The sequence below is a fragment of the Scylla paramamosain genome, unplaced genomic scaffold (assembly GCF_035594125.1).
Source record: "Scylla paramamosain isolate STU-SP2022 unplaced genomic scaffold, ASM3559412v1 Contig55, whole genome shotgun sequence".
Taxonomy (NCBI): domain Eukaryota; kingdom Metazoa; phylum Arthropoda; class Malacostraca; order Decapoda; family Portunidae; genus Scylla; species Scylla paramamosain.
The window spans coordinates 426856-445297 of record NW_026973720.1 but is presented as its reverse complement, the minus strand read 5'-3'; the positions used below and the strand labels follow the sequence as shown (position 1 = coordinate 445297).

Here is an 18442-nt window from a genome sequence, read left to right as displayed (position 1 = left end):
GGGAGGGAGGGGAGGCATGCAGTTAGCAAGATCAGAAGAGCAGTTAGCATGAAAATAGCGGTAGAAGACAACTAGAGATGCAATATTGCGGCGGTGAGAGAGAGGCTGAAGGCAGTCAGTTAGAGGAGAGGAGTTGATGAGATGAAAAGCTTTTGATTCCACCGAGTCCTAGAAGAGCATAGTTATAATATTTATTAGTAGTTAATAGTATCAGTAGTAGTAGTTGTAATTGTAGCAGCAGCAGCAGTAGTAGTAGTAGTAGTAGTAGTAGTAGTAGTAGTAGTAGTAGTAGTTGTGGTTGTGGTTGTGGTGGAGGTAGTAGTAGTAGTAGTAGTAGTAGTAGTAGTAGTAGTAGAAATAATAATGATAATAATAAGAAGGAAAATACTAATAATTACAGCAATATATAATTAAATTAAAAAGTAAATAAAAGGGTATTAAAAAACACGACACTTAGATTACAGTAATATATGATTTGTACAAGCCCATTCAGCCTTCACTGCATAAATTTGTCATTTCTTTCAAGCAAAAATATCGCTTTTTTTTTTTTCGTTTTAATTACGAAAAATATTGTCGTCATATTTAATCGTAAATATTTTCCTGGCCCAGATTTTATTTCCCTCTCTAGAAAATCAGATATTTTTAAACCAACCAAGTGTTCTTTTTCATTTCTCCTCTTTATTTCTCTCTTTATTTGATGCACGATGGAAAGTTACGCTGTAAAGTTGTCTTCATTAAAAAGAAAAAAAGAAAAAGAAAGAGTAAAAGAAAAAAACAAAGATAACAAGGAAGAGAAGTAAAGAAAGATAATAAAAAACAAAATAAAAGAAAGGAAAATAGCAATACCAAAAAAAGAAAAACCGAAAGAAAAATAAACAAAGAAAATTTAATAATAAAAAACAACAATAATTGAAGGAGAGAAGGATAGAAACCTACGGTTTCTATCCTTCTCTCTGTAACTTCATCTCAAGTTTCCTTTCTGACCGTTCTATTGCTGCTGTGGTAGACGGTCACTGTTCTTCTCCTAAATCTATTAACAGTGGTGTTCCTCAGGGTTCTGTCCTGTCACCCACTCTCTTCTTATTATTCATTAATGATCTTCTAAACCAAACTTCTTGTCCTATCCACTCCTATGCTGATGATACCACCCTGCACTTTTCCCACGTCTTTTCATAGACGTCCAACCCTTCAGGAGGTAAACATATCACGCAGGGAAGCCACAGAACGCCTGACTTCTGATCTTTCTAAAATTTCTGATTGGGGCAGAGCAAACTTGGTATTGTTCAATGCCTCAAAAACTCAATTCCTCCATCTATCAACTCGACACAATCTTCCAGACAACTATCCCCTCTTCTTCAATGACACTCAACTGTCCCCCTCTTCTACACTGAACATCCTCGGTCTGTCCTTTACTTATAATCTGAACCGGAAACTTCACATCTCATCTCTAGCTAAAACAGCTTCTATGAAGTTAGGTGTTCTGAGACGTCTCCGCCAGTTTTTCTCACCCCCCCAGCTGCTAACTCTGTACAAGGGCCTTATCCGTCCATGTATGGAGTATGCTTCACATGTCTGGGGGGGTTCCACTCATACTGCTGTTCTAGACAGGGTGGAATCAAAAGCTTTTCGTCTCATCAACTCCTCTCCTCTAACTGACTGTCTTCAGCCCCTCTCTCACCGCCGCAATGTTGCATCTCTAGCTGTCTTCTACCGCTATTTTCATGCCAACTGCTCTTCTGATCTTGCTAACTGCATGCCTCCCCTCCTCCCACGGCCTCGCTGCACAAGACTTTCTTCTTTCTCTCACTCCTATTCTGTCCACCTCTCTAACGCAAGAGTTAACCAGTATTCTCAATCATTCATCCCTTTCTCTGGGTAAACTCTGGAACTCCTTGCCTGCTTCTGTATTTCCACCTTCCTATGACTTGAATTCCTTCAAGAGGGAGGTTTCAAGACACTTATCCACCGATTTTTGACCACTGCTTTGACTCTTTTAAGGGACTGGCATTTCAGTGGGCATTTTTTTTATTAGATTTTTGTTGCCCTTGGCCAGTATCCTTCCTACACAAAAAAAAAAAAAAAAAAAAAAAGGTGAGGCGTGAAGGAAACACGCGACAAGTGAAGTAAAGAATGTCGTACTTCTTACCAAGGAGTCATTGAAGCTACATGGACGTCTTGGTTCTGAAGAAGGCGTAATGGAAACACGCGACAAAAGGAGACTGTTTATTGACATGAGGTGGCGGCGGGCGGCACACACCTGCGGGCGGCACACACCTGCGTGCGCCACACACCTGCGGGCGACCTGAGTCCTCGCCACCAGTCGTCTGGCCTCCTCTAAAACAAAGCTCACCGTCGGGCCGAGGCTTTTCGAAATACAAGTTTCTTAAGAGACGAGCCTATCGGGAAATACACATACGTAAATATTTTTTCCTCAGTATTTTTTTGTCCGTAAGCCTAAGATTACATAAAGTGTATAAAAATACACACACACACACACACACACACACACACACACACGTCTCCGTTTCTAGATAACAGTGGAGGCGGAAACATGTATCCGACACGTGCCACAGGTGTTGTATTGTTATTACCCTTTGTAAGTCACGCCAAGTCACCTTCTCACGTCTTCACTTCCTCCCCAGCCATGCAACACGCAACACACCCTTTCTTTCCCCCTCCCACACCAACACTCCCCTCCGCACTAAGAAACACTCATCATCCAGCGCCAAGGTTGGTTTTTTTTTTTCTTTTCTTGTCATTTCTTCCTCTCTTTTCCTTTATTACTTTTCTTAGCAATGATTAGTGATCAAGTTGTCAGTCTGATTTAATGTAATCGTGGAGGTGACAAACACCCCACCCAATGTTTGCATCAATCAAGCTGTGAATTTGTGGCCAATCTGATCTAATTTTGCAGGTGAAATTCTCAGTCTGTGTCGATCTACAGTCAATGTAATCAAATGGTGCCAGAATGTCACTACATGCATTGCCCTTCAAAACACACCCTTATCTTTCCTTCTCTTTCCCCATATTAACTAGAATTTATGTATAGTTTTCTTTATATATTTATTTTGAAACTGGTAATTTCCACTAATGTCCTTTCTGTCTTCTGCATGGTTGTTGTCATTATAGTGTCACGCTGCCTTCTGAGTGACCAAGAGAACTTATTTCAAAGCACTTCCACTACTTACAAGAGGCTCTAGTTGAAGCTACAAGGGTTTTTAAGGCTATTTTTACGCTTTTAGTGACAGATTGACATGGTGCCTACATTAATAACAGGAGAAACAGTCTTGAGAAGCCGGCTAAGCATCTCTGTGGCCTTTTAGTCGTGGTAAGTGAGCGAAGACTTTCTGAGTACGAGGCCAAGTTGACTCTTTTCTCGCGGAAGACGATCGTGAGTGTCCTTAGTCGCCAGAGTGAGACCAGAGACCCAGCGCTCGATGTTGCCTTTTCGTTTTGTCTCTGCTTCCGACACACTAATTACATTCATCACCACAATAATTCGTTCCCTTCCGCAGCAGATTAAAGCCGCGAGGATAAACAGTGCTGGTTCGAGTCTCTCTCTCTCTCTCTCTCTCTCTCTCTCTCCCTCTCTCTCTCTCTCTCTCTCTCTCTCTCTCTCTCTCTCTCTCTCTCTCTCTCTCTCTCTCTCTCTCTCTCTCTCTCTCTCTCTCTCTCTCTCTCTCTCTCTCTCTCTCTCTCTCTCTCTCTCTCTCTCTCTCTCTCTCTCTCTCTCTCTCTCTCTCTCTCTCTCTCTCTCTCTCTCTCTCTCTCTCTCTCTCTCTCTCTCTCTCTCTCTCTCTCTCTCTCTCTCTCTCTCTCTCTCTCTCTCTCTCTCTCTCTCTCTCTCTATATATATATATATATATATATATATATATATATATATATATATATATATAATATGTAGATCTGTTTGAGCATCTCTGAAAGATTTGTCATGATAATTAGAGTTTATGGGCATCGGAATTTATAATCTCTGAGTGCTTCCCGCCGAGATAGTATTTTTTTTTCTAACTGTCACAGATCAAGTGACCTGAATGCACAGTTCTGGAAACATACACACACACACACACACACACACACACACACACACACACACACACACACACACACACACACACGGATAGCTGCTGTACTGGCTACACGCTTGTGTTTTCTCAGTGATAGTTTTTATTTTAAACTTTGCAACACGAGTAGTAACAGCAGCGGCAGCAGCAGCAACAGGAGCCGCCGTTCAACCCAGCCAAACAGCACAGCCACAAAGGCAGAGCCACACAGCACACAGCCGCTCAACCACACACACACACACACACACACACACACACACACACACACACACACACACACACACACACACACACACACACACAGCACAGCCACAAAGCCACACAACACACATCCACACAGTCATACAACCACACAGCACACAAGCCGCGGAGTGCACAGATGCTGGTGGACTGATCCCTGAAGCGGCTGTGTCCTCTCGGAAATTCTAGAGAATATGGCCTCTTGTTTCCAGCTTAACGAGGTCTCTAAATCCTTGTGCAAATAAGGGTTTAGCAGGAGTTCAGGGCGTCTGCAGTGAAAATAGAATTATCTTGTTACGTATTTGAAGCTGCCATCCAATCAGTGGGGAGCAGGTGATGAGGGTTCTTGCTCCGCCCACCAAGGGACGTCATCTCCTCCCACCACTCGCCTTTCGCCTCTATTCCAGGTTCAACGCCCCACTCACTGCGTCGTTTTTGGCAGTTTCCCTAGTGTCGTGGGTTGGCGCCATGTACCAGTCTCCTCCAGTTGTTTCTGTCTTCTGCATCTTCCTCAGTGACTCCTATCCTTTGTAGTTCTATCGTAATTCCATCCCTCCACCTCTCTCTTTGTCTTGCCCTCGATCTCTTTCCCCAAACTGTGTCCTGGTGAACTGCTGGTGCCGTGCAGTGTCGCTGTGTATCGTCTCCCACTCTGGATCATCGATGTCAAGTGTCAGTCAGTTACAGTACATATGTTTTAGCATAAACTTGTTCTTGTATTTTGATGGTGTTTTTTAGCTTAATATTTTCACCTGCCGAGCAATATGACCTTGTCATCTTGGTGTCAGTCAGTCAGTTAAAAATATATTAAGTTTAAGTGAATTTACATGATGTTTTCACGTCACGATTTCTCCTTATACGATGCCTGCAAATTTCTATTTATCGTGCAGAAGGAGAAATACCTATACCCAACACATATTGCTGCAGTGATGCAGCGTGGAGAGAGATATCTTCGTGTGCTGCTGAAAGCTTCATTCTGAATATATGTGGGTATTGCAGACACCTGGCGGGTCTGTCCCTCCAGCGGGAAATGGAGTATGTGCTAAGCATTCTTACCTGGTTAATAGTAAGTTGCATGTTGAAAGGAGCCGTATATATTTTTTTCTTTTGCTCTTGCGGTCTCTAGCCAGCCTCTTTTACAGGCATGTATATCACTCCCAGGCAGCTTCATCTAAAAAAAATAAACAAATAAAGTAGAAAGCTTTGTGCAGGAATGTGAACGATGTTCTCTGTATATGACAAGCTTTATTAAGAAAGGTTTGTCCGTACATGAAAGTTTTATTAGGAAAAGCTTAATTCCTGACATAATTACGTATTCGGATCGAAGTTGCGTCCTTCTAAGAGAAGAAAGACTACATACACTCTAGGAAAGAAAACAGTATCAATGTTTTTGTCGATGAAAACTTCATATAATGGATGACTTTATCCTTGACGAGAGAAAGGTCATTGCTGGAGGAAAAAACCCTCAGAAGTTAATTAGTTCCAAAGTTAACGAGAGAGAAAAAAAAAAAAAAGACAAATAGGAAAAGCCAATAAAAATGTTGCAGCCCAGGGAGGCGGCCATGACCACATGACCACCTCGCAGGAAGGGAAGAATCCTGCGGTGCTTCCTTCAGGATAAAGGAAGGCGGAGGCTGCAACCTTTTCCACGTAAATTAACCGCCAGCTCGGAGTGGGGAATGTACTCGTATTTCTCTATTACTTGCATGGTTTTGTTTGAGGTTATACTGTTAGAAGGAGGTTGCGAGCAGTGGTTCGTGGAGGTTAGGTCAGGATGCGAGCAGTACAGGTTAGTGGAGACTAGATGTAGATGTGTTACTTCTCTCTCGTGTTGGGTTAGGTTAGGTAAGGTTAGGTTGCGAGCAGCACTGGTTCGTGGAGACTATAAGCTGGTGTGTTGCTCAGCTGTAAGGTTAGGATGGGTTAGGCTAGATTGTGGGCAGATTCGTGGACACTAGTAGGTGTGTTGCTCCGCCCTCAGTTGGTTTAAGTTAGGCTACGAGAAATACAGCTTCCTGGACACTAAAAACGTGTCGTATTACTCTGCAGATGTTGATGCCACCAAGTTTTAAAACTTTTTTATTTTCTTCTCTTTATTCTTTTTTTTTTTTCTTTGCCAGAGCATCTCTGACTGACGGCTTCTTGTAGCTTCGCTTATTTTCTTATGTTCTTATATTCTTACATACTTGTGTGTAAATCACATGATTTATTTTTTGGGGGTGTTTTGTTTGCTTATTTTTTTTTCTTTTATTTATCTTTAAATTTATTTGTACTTCTGTTTTTATTTATCTATTTTTTTTTGTCGTATGTATGTATAGTGCTGCCCTCTGATTTTTTTTTTACAATATTCTTGATTTTCTTTCCTTTTATTCTTTTTTTTTTTTTTTCCATCTACGTAGGGCCGTGATTTTCCTTTGTTTTGTAAGTGAGCCTTGGTGTGGACTCTCTCTCTCTCTCTCTCTCTCTCTCTCTCTCCTCTCTCTCTCCTCTCTCTCTCTCTCTCTCTCTCTCTCTCTCTCTCTCTCTCTCTCTCTCTCTCTCTCTCTCACACACACACACACACACACACACACACACACACACACAGTAATGTAACTTCACAAAATATCCCTAACGACATTTCCTTTGTCGTTGCTTTTGGATCTTTGTACTTTCCATTGTGATCTCACCTTATTATTTTTATTTTTTTTCTTGTGTAGATCCAATTGGCCGCAGCTCTTGTCTCTTGTTTCTTGTCTCAGGCCCTTCTGTGTTTCATTATCTTTTGAATCTTGAGTGCACGCGCCGTTTCTCATTACTTTTTCCTCCCTTTTTTTTTTTGTTGTTTTTTCCGCGCCCTTAAGCTTTCTAAGTGCACACAGTGCTCCTCTTAATCCTTGTCTTGTTTTCAGTTCAGCTTTGAGTCTTGTTTTTTTTTTTTTTTTTTTTTTTTTTGAAGGGTGGAATGCGAAGGGAAGAGGGTTGGGTTCCCTCCGACCCCGCCCAGCTCTGAGGCGGCGCCGGCCCAGGTAAAGGTGACCACTGAGCAAAGAGCGCTTTGATGTTTAATGCACGCCGCGGGAGGACACGTCCAGGGTGTGTTCGCGCGAGGTTTGCTTGGCACTTTTCCACGTGTTACCCTTAGTTCCGAGCACGCCGGTACCTCATCAAATGTCACCAGCCTCTTCAAAAACTGTTTCTATATTTCACTTCCGCGCCCACCACTGCCGCCACCTCTGCTTGTTTCGAAGTGACTCCTCACAGCAAATCAACCCATTTTTATAGGAGTAAATTCAGACGCAGCAGCGCTTTACACCCTCGACTTTCTTAGTAATCAGATGGTGTTTATCTCCTTAGTTCCTCACAATTCCACCACATCACAACTCGTAAGCCATACAACTCCTCAAAACACTTCATAATCACTCCATCATAACACCTAAGCATTTCTCTAAGCGTGGTAATAATGAAAGTGTTCGGTTTCAAGACAGTTATCCTTAAATTTGATTTTTTTTTCTTTACTGACTGGCACCTCAGTGGACGTTTTTTTTCGTTTGTTTGCACTGAGTTAGGGCCCATCATATATATATATATATATATATATATATATATATATATATATATATATATATATATATATATATATATATATATATATTATATATATATATATATATATATATTATATATATATATATATATATATATATATATCCTTCTTCATACGACCTTAATCCCAGTGTATTGCAGGGTCAGCCGCTGGAGTTATCCTTCTCCATCTGTTTCTATCTTCTTGCACTCCCAGCTTGTTCATATCACTTCTTATTACGACTCTCCATCTTATTCTTTTGTCTCCCAACCCTCCTTCTCCCCCTAACCTCCACCATCATTGCCCTCCTCACTTGTTCGTCCTCTTCTCTCATTATATATATATATATATGATATATATATATATATATATATATATATATATATATTATATATATATATATATATATATATATATATATATATATATATATATATATATATATATATATATATATATATATATATATATATATATAAAAGTGGTTATATCTAAGTTATGTTGTTAGGTAGGCGGTGCTTGTTACTGTTTGCATTTAGTCAGGAGTTGGTAAATCACAATTCATGACGTGAACTGCGCGTGGCACCCTGAGGCACCTTCACCAGGTGCGGGTGAAGCATCAAATTTTCCTGGATGGGAAGAGAGTTGTGGAACTTGCGTGTCTGTGAAAAGAAAGAACCTGCATGAACCACTTACTGAGGGGGTGAAATGGATAGTGCTTGACAAAGGATGCGCTCTAGATACTCGGAGCGTGACATTTATAAAACCACAAATAGCGACACTCATAAAGAAAAAAAAAATGTAGTTATGTAAATAATTCTGCCACGTCAAAATTTAAATAGAAAATGGACCATGTAATTATCTAATACATAAGGTTTCCAGGACACTTCTCTAGTTATGGATAACCCTTCTTGCTCTCTTCTTCCGGAACTGGCACCTTCAGTGGGCCTTTTTTCCTACTTTTTTTTTTTTTTTTTTTGTAACCCTGAGGTCGGTTACCCCCTCACCCCCTCATCAACATAAGTTCTAAGCGTTCGCCTTACACGCTTATAAGTACCACGAATAGAAATATACCAGTGCCTAATACATCTTTCATAGTAAATAATTAAGTAAGCAACATCCCTCACCTCCTTGCGGTCGTCTGGCTTCATGGAGGGCGAGGGCGTGAGGGAGAGGTACTGCAGATTCTCTGGTGTGCTGGCTTCCCACGTGAAGCCCAGAGAGCTATCAGGGTTTGGGTTCCTGGTGAGAAATAACGAAAAATTATAATTATAATGATGAGTAATAAAAGACAGACCACTGTTGGACTGGTGAGTAATACAAAGATTTATTATCATTGCAATGATGAGTGATACAAAAATAAACTATTGCTGCAATGATGAGTAATACAAAAAGTAATTATTGGAGTGTGGTGGTGAGGAATAGCAGGATTAAGCAGATCTTTTTCTCTAACTTTTCAACACCATCAAAACATTGTAGAAATAAAGATCCCCTGCTTAATTCTGTGTTTTCTCACCACTGCCCACCATCACCAACTCACTTGTCTAATCTATGCAGTAAAGAGGTAATTTTTTGCAGTGATATGTAGTACACAGGCAAACTATCGTTGTTGTTGGTGTCACCGTGTCACAGTGAATTGATGGAAGCATTGATAAGTCTTACCTGACATCAGCACTTCCTGAAGAGCCTCTAATGCAGCAATGGTACAATGATAAGTCTTACTTTTATCATCTTATCCTCTAAAACTGTCAGTCTCCTCCACAAAAGGGTCCCACCTTCCATCTCACCCCGCGGCAGCAAAGTTAGTGCACTGATAAGCAATACTTAATCATCTTGCCCACTCTAAAACTCTCAGTCTTCCATAAAGACTTCTGAAATCAGGACCTCCGTCCTCCATCTCACCCCGTGGCAGCAAAGTTGGTCCACAGAGTCGTGATGATGTCCCTGAGGGTGAGGTCGTTGGGCAGCTGTAAGTCCTTGGGGCGCTGTGGGGGTGCTGTTCGTGGCGACAAGAGAGGGCCGCCGCGGAACAAGTAGTACAGATCGTCTACGTGACTCACCCCTGTCAGAATTGACGATCAGAAACCGATTAAAAATTCCTGGAGAAAACCATTTGAGGGAAGAAAACTGGGAGGACGACAGAGAAGGAGATGGAGCGGTGGAATTGCTTTAGAACTGCAAACAATAGCAGTCACAGAGGAAGATTCAAGGGACAGAAACAACAGGATAGGCTCGTACATTGCGCCAACCACTCACTCGAGGGAAACGCCGAACGGAAAAGATAAGAAAAGGAAGATGTGATTCACTCATGTCAGAACAAAAAAAAAAAAACACAAGAAAGTAAGGAAAGCTGCAAGAAGTTGTCAGGCCTACATGTGGTACTCCCCACATGAAACATACTGCCTACTTCCTTTCATTATCCTCAGCCTCAAATTTGGCCACTCCTCTTTTAAAGCTCCGTAGTGACTCATGGCACACATCACAGTGACTCATGGCACACATCACAGTGACTCATGGCACACATCACAGTGACTCATGGCACACATCACAGTGACTCATGGCACACTTCACAGTGACTCATAGCACACATCCCAGTGACTCATGGCACACTTCACAGTGACTCGGACACAGCTGTGTTTTAGTTTTTCAACAAGATTATATCTCATACCACAAATTATGTATAAATAAATTAAAAGGTTAAGTAATGATGAAAAGGGGTGCAGTGCTATTACTAATAAAAATGATGGCAGCGATGAGATGGTGGTGATGGCAATAATGACTGGAATTTGTCGTGATGCAGGGTATTAATAGTATAGGATAAGAGTTATTGGTAGTGGTAGTGGTGATGGTGATGGTAAGAAGGCTGGTGATAGTTGCTACGTATAGCGGTGGTGGCGACAGCGCTGGTGATAACATCAGGAGTGGTAGTGGCTATGCCAAGCACATTCTGTTTTTATGAGTACTTAAGTCGAGAACCACCCTTGATGTTTATAAAATCTCTGACAGTTATTCATTGCCTTGAAGTGACATAGGGGATATGATGTTACAAGCAAAATTCTTTGTGTCAGTTATCAGGATCTGTTATGTAAGAGTGGCTCCAAACAAGGGCAATAAAAGGGCAGAAAAAAGCCCACTAAAGGTGCCAGTCCCCAGTTATTTTGCCAGTGTTCTTAAAACATCTGCCTAAACATTCGTCACTGAACTGACCGCCTCGTGTCAGTGTTGACGCCGCGGTGCCTCGGGCAGGTTGTGGGCCAGGCATTGCTTACACTTGTTGTCGCAGGAAGGGCAGATCAGTTGGCCGAAGGAGAGCTGGGCGTAGTGCTGCAGCTCGTAGCGGTAAATCTTCCCTGCGTGGTGGGCGGAGATGCGGTCATGAGGCACGGCGAAGTAGTGGTCAGTGAACATCTGTCAAAATTATATATAATAAGACTAGTAAGAACAAAAACTAAGAGTTATTTTTGTTATTTTCAATAATAATAACTATTATTATGTCTTCATCATTTTTTAAATAATATATTATTATTATTTTGATAACTAAAAGAATTAGAACGTTCACACCATCCAACTACTACTACTACTACTACTACTACTACTACGAACATGAGATAATAAGGGAAACGGCAAGAATGCATCAGATCAACCCGTGACAGTCCCTGAATGCAACATGCTTGTTCATCTCCACCTATCATCTTCATACGTGAATCTAGTTTTTAATGCTCCCTCATAATTCATCACTAATCACTAACAACTACGGTTACAAGGCTTTTTCACAGCAGAATGATCACGGAAGAGTTCACCGTACAGAACACCAGCTGGCAGTTCTGTATGTTTAAGATGTAACATAGGCGCGAATTTAAGAATGAACAGTGAAAACACTGCCGGCATCCTCTTGTCTCAAGTGTTAAGGTGTAACATCCCCTCACGTAGAGCCGTGTCTTCTCATCCTTATGTCGTATATGTAAACAAGTAATTCTCACATTGCAAATACATCCAAAGTTTACGGAGCATATGCAGCAAAAAACAGACTTAGGCTCCAGTGTTGGTGCTCACCCTCATGAAGTCGTCAGCGTGCGCCTCGGTGACGTGCGTGGTGCCCAAGTAGTGGAGGTACAGCTGGCGGGCTACAGCCTCCGGGTCCTCACTCCTGCCCTCAAGCTGAAGGGACGCAGGCCCGGCCATGCTAAAATTGTGCTGTAGCTCCTCCAGTAACTGTTTCTTTGCCAATGCAGCTTAAAAAAAAATAAATGAATAAATAAAAATCTTCAAAACAATAGATTTTGAAGGTAATTATTCCCTCAGACATTTCAGTTAGTGAAGCATGATCTTTAACCACGTAAGTTGGGTGATAATTACGCAAGGCGAAAAGAGCCCCGTCGTCTCTGGTAATGCCTGATATGATGTCCACCCGGGTGCTGCGCCCCTCACTTATCAGCAGGGCAGGGTGACGCGGCAGGAAACGGCCGTCCACCCAGGGCGTGAAGGTGAGCGGCAGCACTCCCCATCTCTGTACAAGTTAAATGGCCTCAGAACTGTAATTTGAATATATCCACAATTGAATGTTCAAGTTAAATGAGCAAGTAGTCCTGACACCTGGCACAGTGAGTGCCACTCACTCTGGAGCTTTCGTAACGAGGAAAGAGAGCCTTTGCATCCAGCCCCTGCAGGCACAGAAGGAGCGTGTTGCTGCCCTGGTCTGTGGGACACCCAAGGCTGCCACCCACTTCAATTGCCTCTTTGCGAGGATTATTGTTGATATTCAAGGACGTCAGTGCTGTTCCAGACTGCATGATAGCACGGGAGAAAAGATCTGTCAAAACAATACAATTTGTCTCACTACATGCAAATATGTGAACAAATCGATATACAAGGTTGAAATTATATATATATATATATATATATATATATATATATATATATATATATATATATATATATATATATATATATATATATATATATATATATATATATATATATATATATATATATATATATATATATATATATATATATATATATATATATATATATATATATATATATATATATATATATATATATATATATATATATATATATATATATATATATATATATATATATATATATATATATATATATATATATATATATATATATATATATATATATATATATATATATATATATATATATATATATATATATATATATATATATATATATATATATATATATATATATATATATATATATATATATATATATATATATATATATATATATATATATATATATATATATATATATATATATATATATATATATATATATATATATATATATATATATATATATATATATATATATATATATATATATATATATATATATATATATATATATATATATATATATTGTGTGTGTGTGTATGTGTGTGTGTATAAACAAAGGTGATGAGAACGAATGTGAAGTCCAAAAGGAGTCCTACCTTGAACTTCCGGGACGAACATGAGGATGTGGGCGGCGGCGCTGCCGGCACTCTCACCGAAGATGGTGACCCGCATGTTGTCTCCGCCAAAGAGGTGAATGTTGGTCTTCACCCACCGGAGCGCCAGGGTCTGGTCCTTGAGGCCCAGGTTCCCAGGCATCGCCAAGTCCTCGGTAGACAGGAAGCCTGTACAGTGAGAGAGAAGCAGTGAGAAGAGCAGTACACAGGCCGCGCCGCGTGTAAGAGAAGTCACCAGCTCGCCACACACCACCCACCCAGGACACCCAGCCGGTACTGCACCACCACCAGCACGATGTCGTGGTCCAGGAGGACGTGAGGAGGGTACTCCTGGGCACTGCCATGGGTGAACCTTCCTCCGTGAAGCCAAACCATCACCGGGAAGCTAGCGTCTCCATTAATCTGTGATAAGATTGGTACTATTACACACACACACACACACACACACACACACACAGAGAGAGAGAGAGAGAGAGAGAGAGAGAGAGAGAGAGAGAGAGAGAGAGAGAGAGAGAGAGAGAGAGAGAGAGAGAGAGAGAGAGAGAGAGAGAGAGAGAGAGAGAGAGAGAGAGAGAGAGAGAGAGAGAGAGAGAGAGAGAGAGAGAGAGAGAGAGAGAGAGAGAGAGAGAGAGAGAGATGGATGACTAAAAGGAGATGTAAAATATTCCTTACGAAAGATTAAAGTTTTAAATTTTACATTCGTTAGAAAAGCTTAGATTAAGAGGTATAACAAGGACAATTTAAACAAAATCCTTAGTGTTAGTAACCAGGATAGGACTAAAACTAATAAATAAAAAAAAGGGAAGAAATTGGTTCTCAGATAGAGTGGTAGATGACTGGAATATATGCAGTAATCAGCCTACTAGTACTGAGTCACCTGGGAACTTTAAAAAAGGATTAGTTAAATTTACTGATCGGGAAGGCAGGTGGACACAGGTTTTAGACAAGGACTGTCACCTAGTACGTGTAGGCCTATTTTCTTCTCCCAGCTTCCCTTATGCTCTTAGGTTAACATGTCACAGATTAAAGCAGTCTCTCCGTGGTTCTCTGCCTCACCTTGGGCACAAACACGTTGAGGTACAGGCAATCCTCCTCACCCAGCACTTCCTTTATTCCGACTCTCTCTGTTGCGGAGAAATACTGGATGCACGGCGGGGCGGGAATGGAGGCTTCCCCCATGGCCCCCCAGTCTGGGAAGGGTTCGGGATCCTGGAAGAAAGGACACACTATCTTCCAGTATTTTCCCACCCTCATTTTACAGTCTCACTCTGATGAAGTCAAGTGCTTTCATTACTCCGCAAATTTTCACCATCTGCCGGCCTACCTTGAATCGCAGCCTCCCCAGTGGTGGCCGAGCGTAGGGAATGCCGTAGAATGACGAAAAGTCTCGGCCCTTCACCGATTCCTCCACAATGCCTGAGACGCGGCCATCCCTGGTATCAACGAATGGCACATCAGCAGCAGTCGCCACCACCACCACCACCACCACCGCCACCACCATCACCACCACCATCAGCGTCGCCAACAGAGCCGCACCACGCGCCATCCCTCTCTATTCTGCTGCTGTGAGATACAAGCGAGAGGAAGAGTATAGGAACAACTAAAATCAGTATGAGTGGCTTTCTGTTTTGTCTGTATATTTTCTGTTGTGATTTTTTTCAAAACAAAATGTTTTCTCACACCGGGCGGCACTGTGACGCCAAAGATGGGTGCATAAAGGAAGCAAAGCGGCAACTGAACATCATAGGAAATACACAAAGCGGTCTTTTCAACAAGTAAAATAGAAGTGAAGCCACACGATATTACGCTAAGTTTCCCGTCCATAGGGGGATGTTCAGCTTCTTAACTCCGAGACCACAGAACACTAAGTCAGGTCTTGTTAAGTCCAGCTTGATTGTCATCAAAACAGGGGTTCCCCAGGAATGTCACGTGCCATGTCTTAGTCTTCATACAGATAACTGTAGGAGCTGCATTGTCTCACTAACGCGTTTTTTTGACAAAACACACATGATAATTTCATACCAGCCACAAAAGTAAACTCATATTTGTACATCAGTCCACACACACACACACACACACACACACACACACACACACACAGATAAGCGCGCACAAATGCTTCGTTCCTTAACAAAAGAAATATAAGATTATCTGCACTGCGTTGCAGAATTTACAATGCTCCCTCAGTGCTAAGAGTCGGGTTGTTTAGTGCGCGGGCCGGGTGACAGACTGACGCACATGCTCCGTGACGCTCCTTTTATATGAGAGCTTGATCACTCGAGTAGATTTAAAGGAACATGATGAACGAGAGTTGTCAGTTCCCACAGGGCCCGTGAAATTGTGTACTACGGTTAACCTGAGTTGAATCAAGGCTTACAAACTTAACGATTGGAGAAAGTTTGTGGACTCAGTCCTTTCGTGTCAGGTAATCACCTCAGCAAGGCGTCCTGCACAAAGAGACTGTGTGCTGACACGGAAGCCGTATGAACTTCAAGGAAATATTTAATATTTAATGACGAGTGGTGATACTGATGATGATCATGTGTGTGTATATGTGTGTGTGTGTGTGTGTTTGTTGATGACAGTATTGCTATAACAAATAATATTGGTGATGATGATAATAATGGTGATAATAATAATAATAATAATGATAATAATAATAATAATAATAATAATAATAATAATAATAATAATAATAATAATAATAATAATAATAATGATAATATATAACCCAATTACTTCCATTCTTGCTCTTACTTTGGTGTGAGATGGTTTAATGCATCAGCACATCTGAGCCTCACCACTGCATGGTTCCTATCCTGCCTTAGTTAGTATTCCTGACAGGCACAAGACGTGCTTTGGCAACACAGCTCACTCAGTTGCCGGGCGCTCGTATTGAGATTACGGTTGACAAACAGGAGGACATCCCTAGCTTGACGCAAGTATATTTGGTGAAAATCTGAGAGTAAAAATCGAGTAATCTGCCCTGTCCCTCTCCCTCCTTCTCTGGGTCCTTCACTCTCCCACAGTCTGACTTCCTACACGGAGATGAAATGGGTATTTTTATCGAAAACTAAACACACAAAAGTCAAGTGACCTTCCATTAACCTTCACTCACATGTTGTGCCCTTGACTTTCTACCAGGAGTTTGTGAATTCCTCTCGTACTGGTTTTCCTCTCGCTGCGTGAATCGACCTTCCTCCCCGGTACCGTTGTTCCAGCGTAGGGCAATTCATTATATTCTTGGTTATAGTTCTTTAATTACATAAATAAGACAAGAAAAACTCTGTTAATAGCTTAGAATAATGTGTGCTGAAATGCATTAGAGAGATAAAGAGAGTAACTATGAAAAATAAATAGATAGTATGATGTAGGCAATGCTGGTTATATTTATCCATGGCAATAGATGTATCCAATACTAAACGATAAACATGTGCCTACAAAATGCAAATTAATAGTTTACAATACACTTGTTATACCAATCCTGTTATATGGTGCTGAATGGTGGTGGACTTTAACTACAAAACTAGAATCGAAGATTCAGGCAGCCGAAATGCGAGTGTTCAATAATCAGGGGTGTTACAAGAAGGGACAAGATGAGAAATGTTCAAATAAGAGAAGAGTTGGGAGTGACGCTGCTACTGGAGGATGCTGATAGAGCAAGACTGAGATGGTCTGGACATGTTAAGAGAATGGAAGAAGATCGGCATGCTAAGAAATATATGGAGTGAATACCAAGAGGCAAGCGACCACGAGGGAGACCAAAGAAGAGATGGAAGGAAGGTATTGAAGAGAGCCTTAATAGAAGAGGAAAGACAATGGTCGAGGTGATGGAGGACAGAGAATATGAAGACCGAGACGGATGGGGGAGTATTGTCCGGATGTAATCGAGCTGACAGGCTTATAGCCTAACTGGCATCTAGTGAGAAGGGTGAGAATATTTGGACCAAGGAAAGTTCCATGTTGTGTGACGTGCGGTGACGTGATCGTGAGAGCTCCACACGTATCCCTCCCCACCTCTTACCTACACACACACACACACACACACACACACACACACACACAATATATATATATATATATATATATATATATATATATATATATATATATATATATATATATATATATATATATATATATATATATATATATATATATATATATATATATATATATATATATATATATATGGTGTAACACGAGTTTGTGCAGATATTGTCAGAGGTGAAGGTGCAGGTTATTTTATGTGGAAAATGTTGTATGTTTCTATGCACATATGCATTTTGAGGCGTTGTTTATCCGTGATATGAAATTCAAGTCTGGCCAGACGACAGATACAACTTTGGGTAGAGACACACACAGTGTCCACTTCACATTACTTTACATTATGCAACACAATCTGAACGTATTCAATGTCACTGTCTCGGACGAACTTTTTTTTCATGTTCATATGTTCACTGAACTTCATTAGTCTTTTCCACAAGGTTCAGTCTTCTATTCATACAGGCCTCTTTTACTTATCTATTTATTTATTTATTTATTTATTTTTTATGTAGGAGGGACACTGGCCAAGGGCAACAAAAATCCAATGAAAAAAAATGCCCACTGAAATGCCAGTCCCATAAAAAAGTCAAAGCAGTGGTCAAAAATTGAAACCTCCCTCTTTAAGGAATTCAAATCATAGAAAGGTGGAAATACAGAAGAAGGCAGGGAGTTCCAGAGTTTACCAGAGAAAGGGATGAATGACTGAGAATACTGGTTAACTCTTGCGTTAGAAAGGTGGACAGAATAGAGGTGAGAGAAAGAAGAAAGTCTTGTGTAGCGAGGCCCCGGGAGGAGGGGAGGCATGCAGTTAGCAAGATCAGAAGAGCAGTTAGCATGAAAATAGCGGTAGAAGACAGCTAGAGATGCAACATTGCGGCGGTGAGAGAGAGGCTGAAGACATTGATGAGACGAAAAGCTTTTGATTCCACCCTGTCTAGAAGAGCAGACATGTAAAGCATACTCCATCACCAGACATGTGAAACATACTCCATCACCAGAATCCTTCCATCACCAGAATCTCATGCACTTTAT

General features: G+C 41.0%; 1 protein-coding gene across 5 annotated transcripts in view; it reads right to left on the bottom strand.

Annotated features, from left to right (window-relative positions):
• Positions 1 to 15578, bottom strand: part of LOC135098318 (putative inactive carboxylesterase 4) — a 34291-nt gene extending 18713 nt beyond the window's left edge. The window contains exons 1-12 of one of the 5 annotated variants that reach the window (XM_064000617.1): positions 15538 to 15578; positions 14688 to 14926; positions 14420 to 14572; positions 13621 to 13765; positions 13346 to 13531; positions 12489 to 12682; positions 12229 to 12379; positions 11926 to 12104; positions 11142 to 11280; positions 9775 to 9934; positions 9000 to 9114; positions 8357 to 8534 (exon numbers count right to left, since the gene is read on the bottom strand). In XM_064000617.1, coding sequence (XP_063856687.1) covers positions 8427 to 8534; positions 9000 to 9114; positions 9775 to 9934; positions 11142 to 11280; positions 11926 to 12104; positions 12229 to 12379; positions 12489 to 12682; positions 13346 to 13531; positions 13621 to 13765; positions 14420 to 14572; positions 14688 to 14909 — 1752 coding nt within the window. In that variant the 5' untranslated portion in view covers positions 14910 to 14926; positions 15538 to 15578 and the 3' untranslated portion in view covers positions 8357 to 8426. Of the gene's footprint in view, positions 1 to 8356; positions 8535 to 8999; positions 9115 to 9774; positions 9935 to 11079; positions 11281 to 11925; positions 12105 to 12228; positions 12380 to 12488; positions 12683 to 13345; positions 13532 to 13620; positions 13766 to 14419; positions 14590 to 14687; positions 15023 to 15043; positions 15429 to 15537 lie in introns of those variants that run through there. The other 4 variants (XM_064000618.1, XM_064000620.1, XM_064000619.1 and 1 more) reach the window with 4 other exon arrangements.
• Positions 15579 to 18442: the final 2864 nt, after the last annotated feature.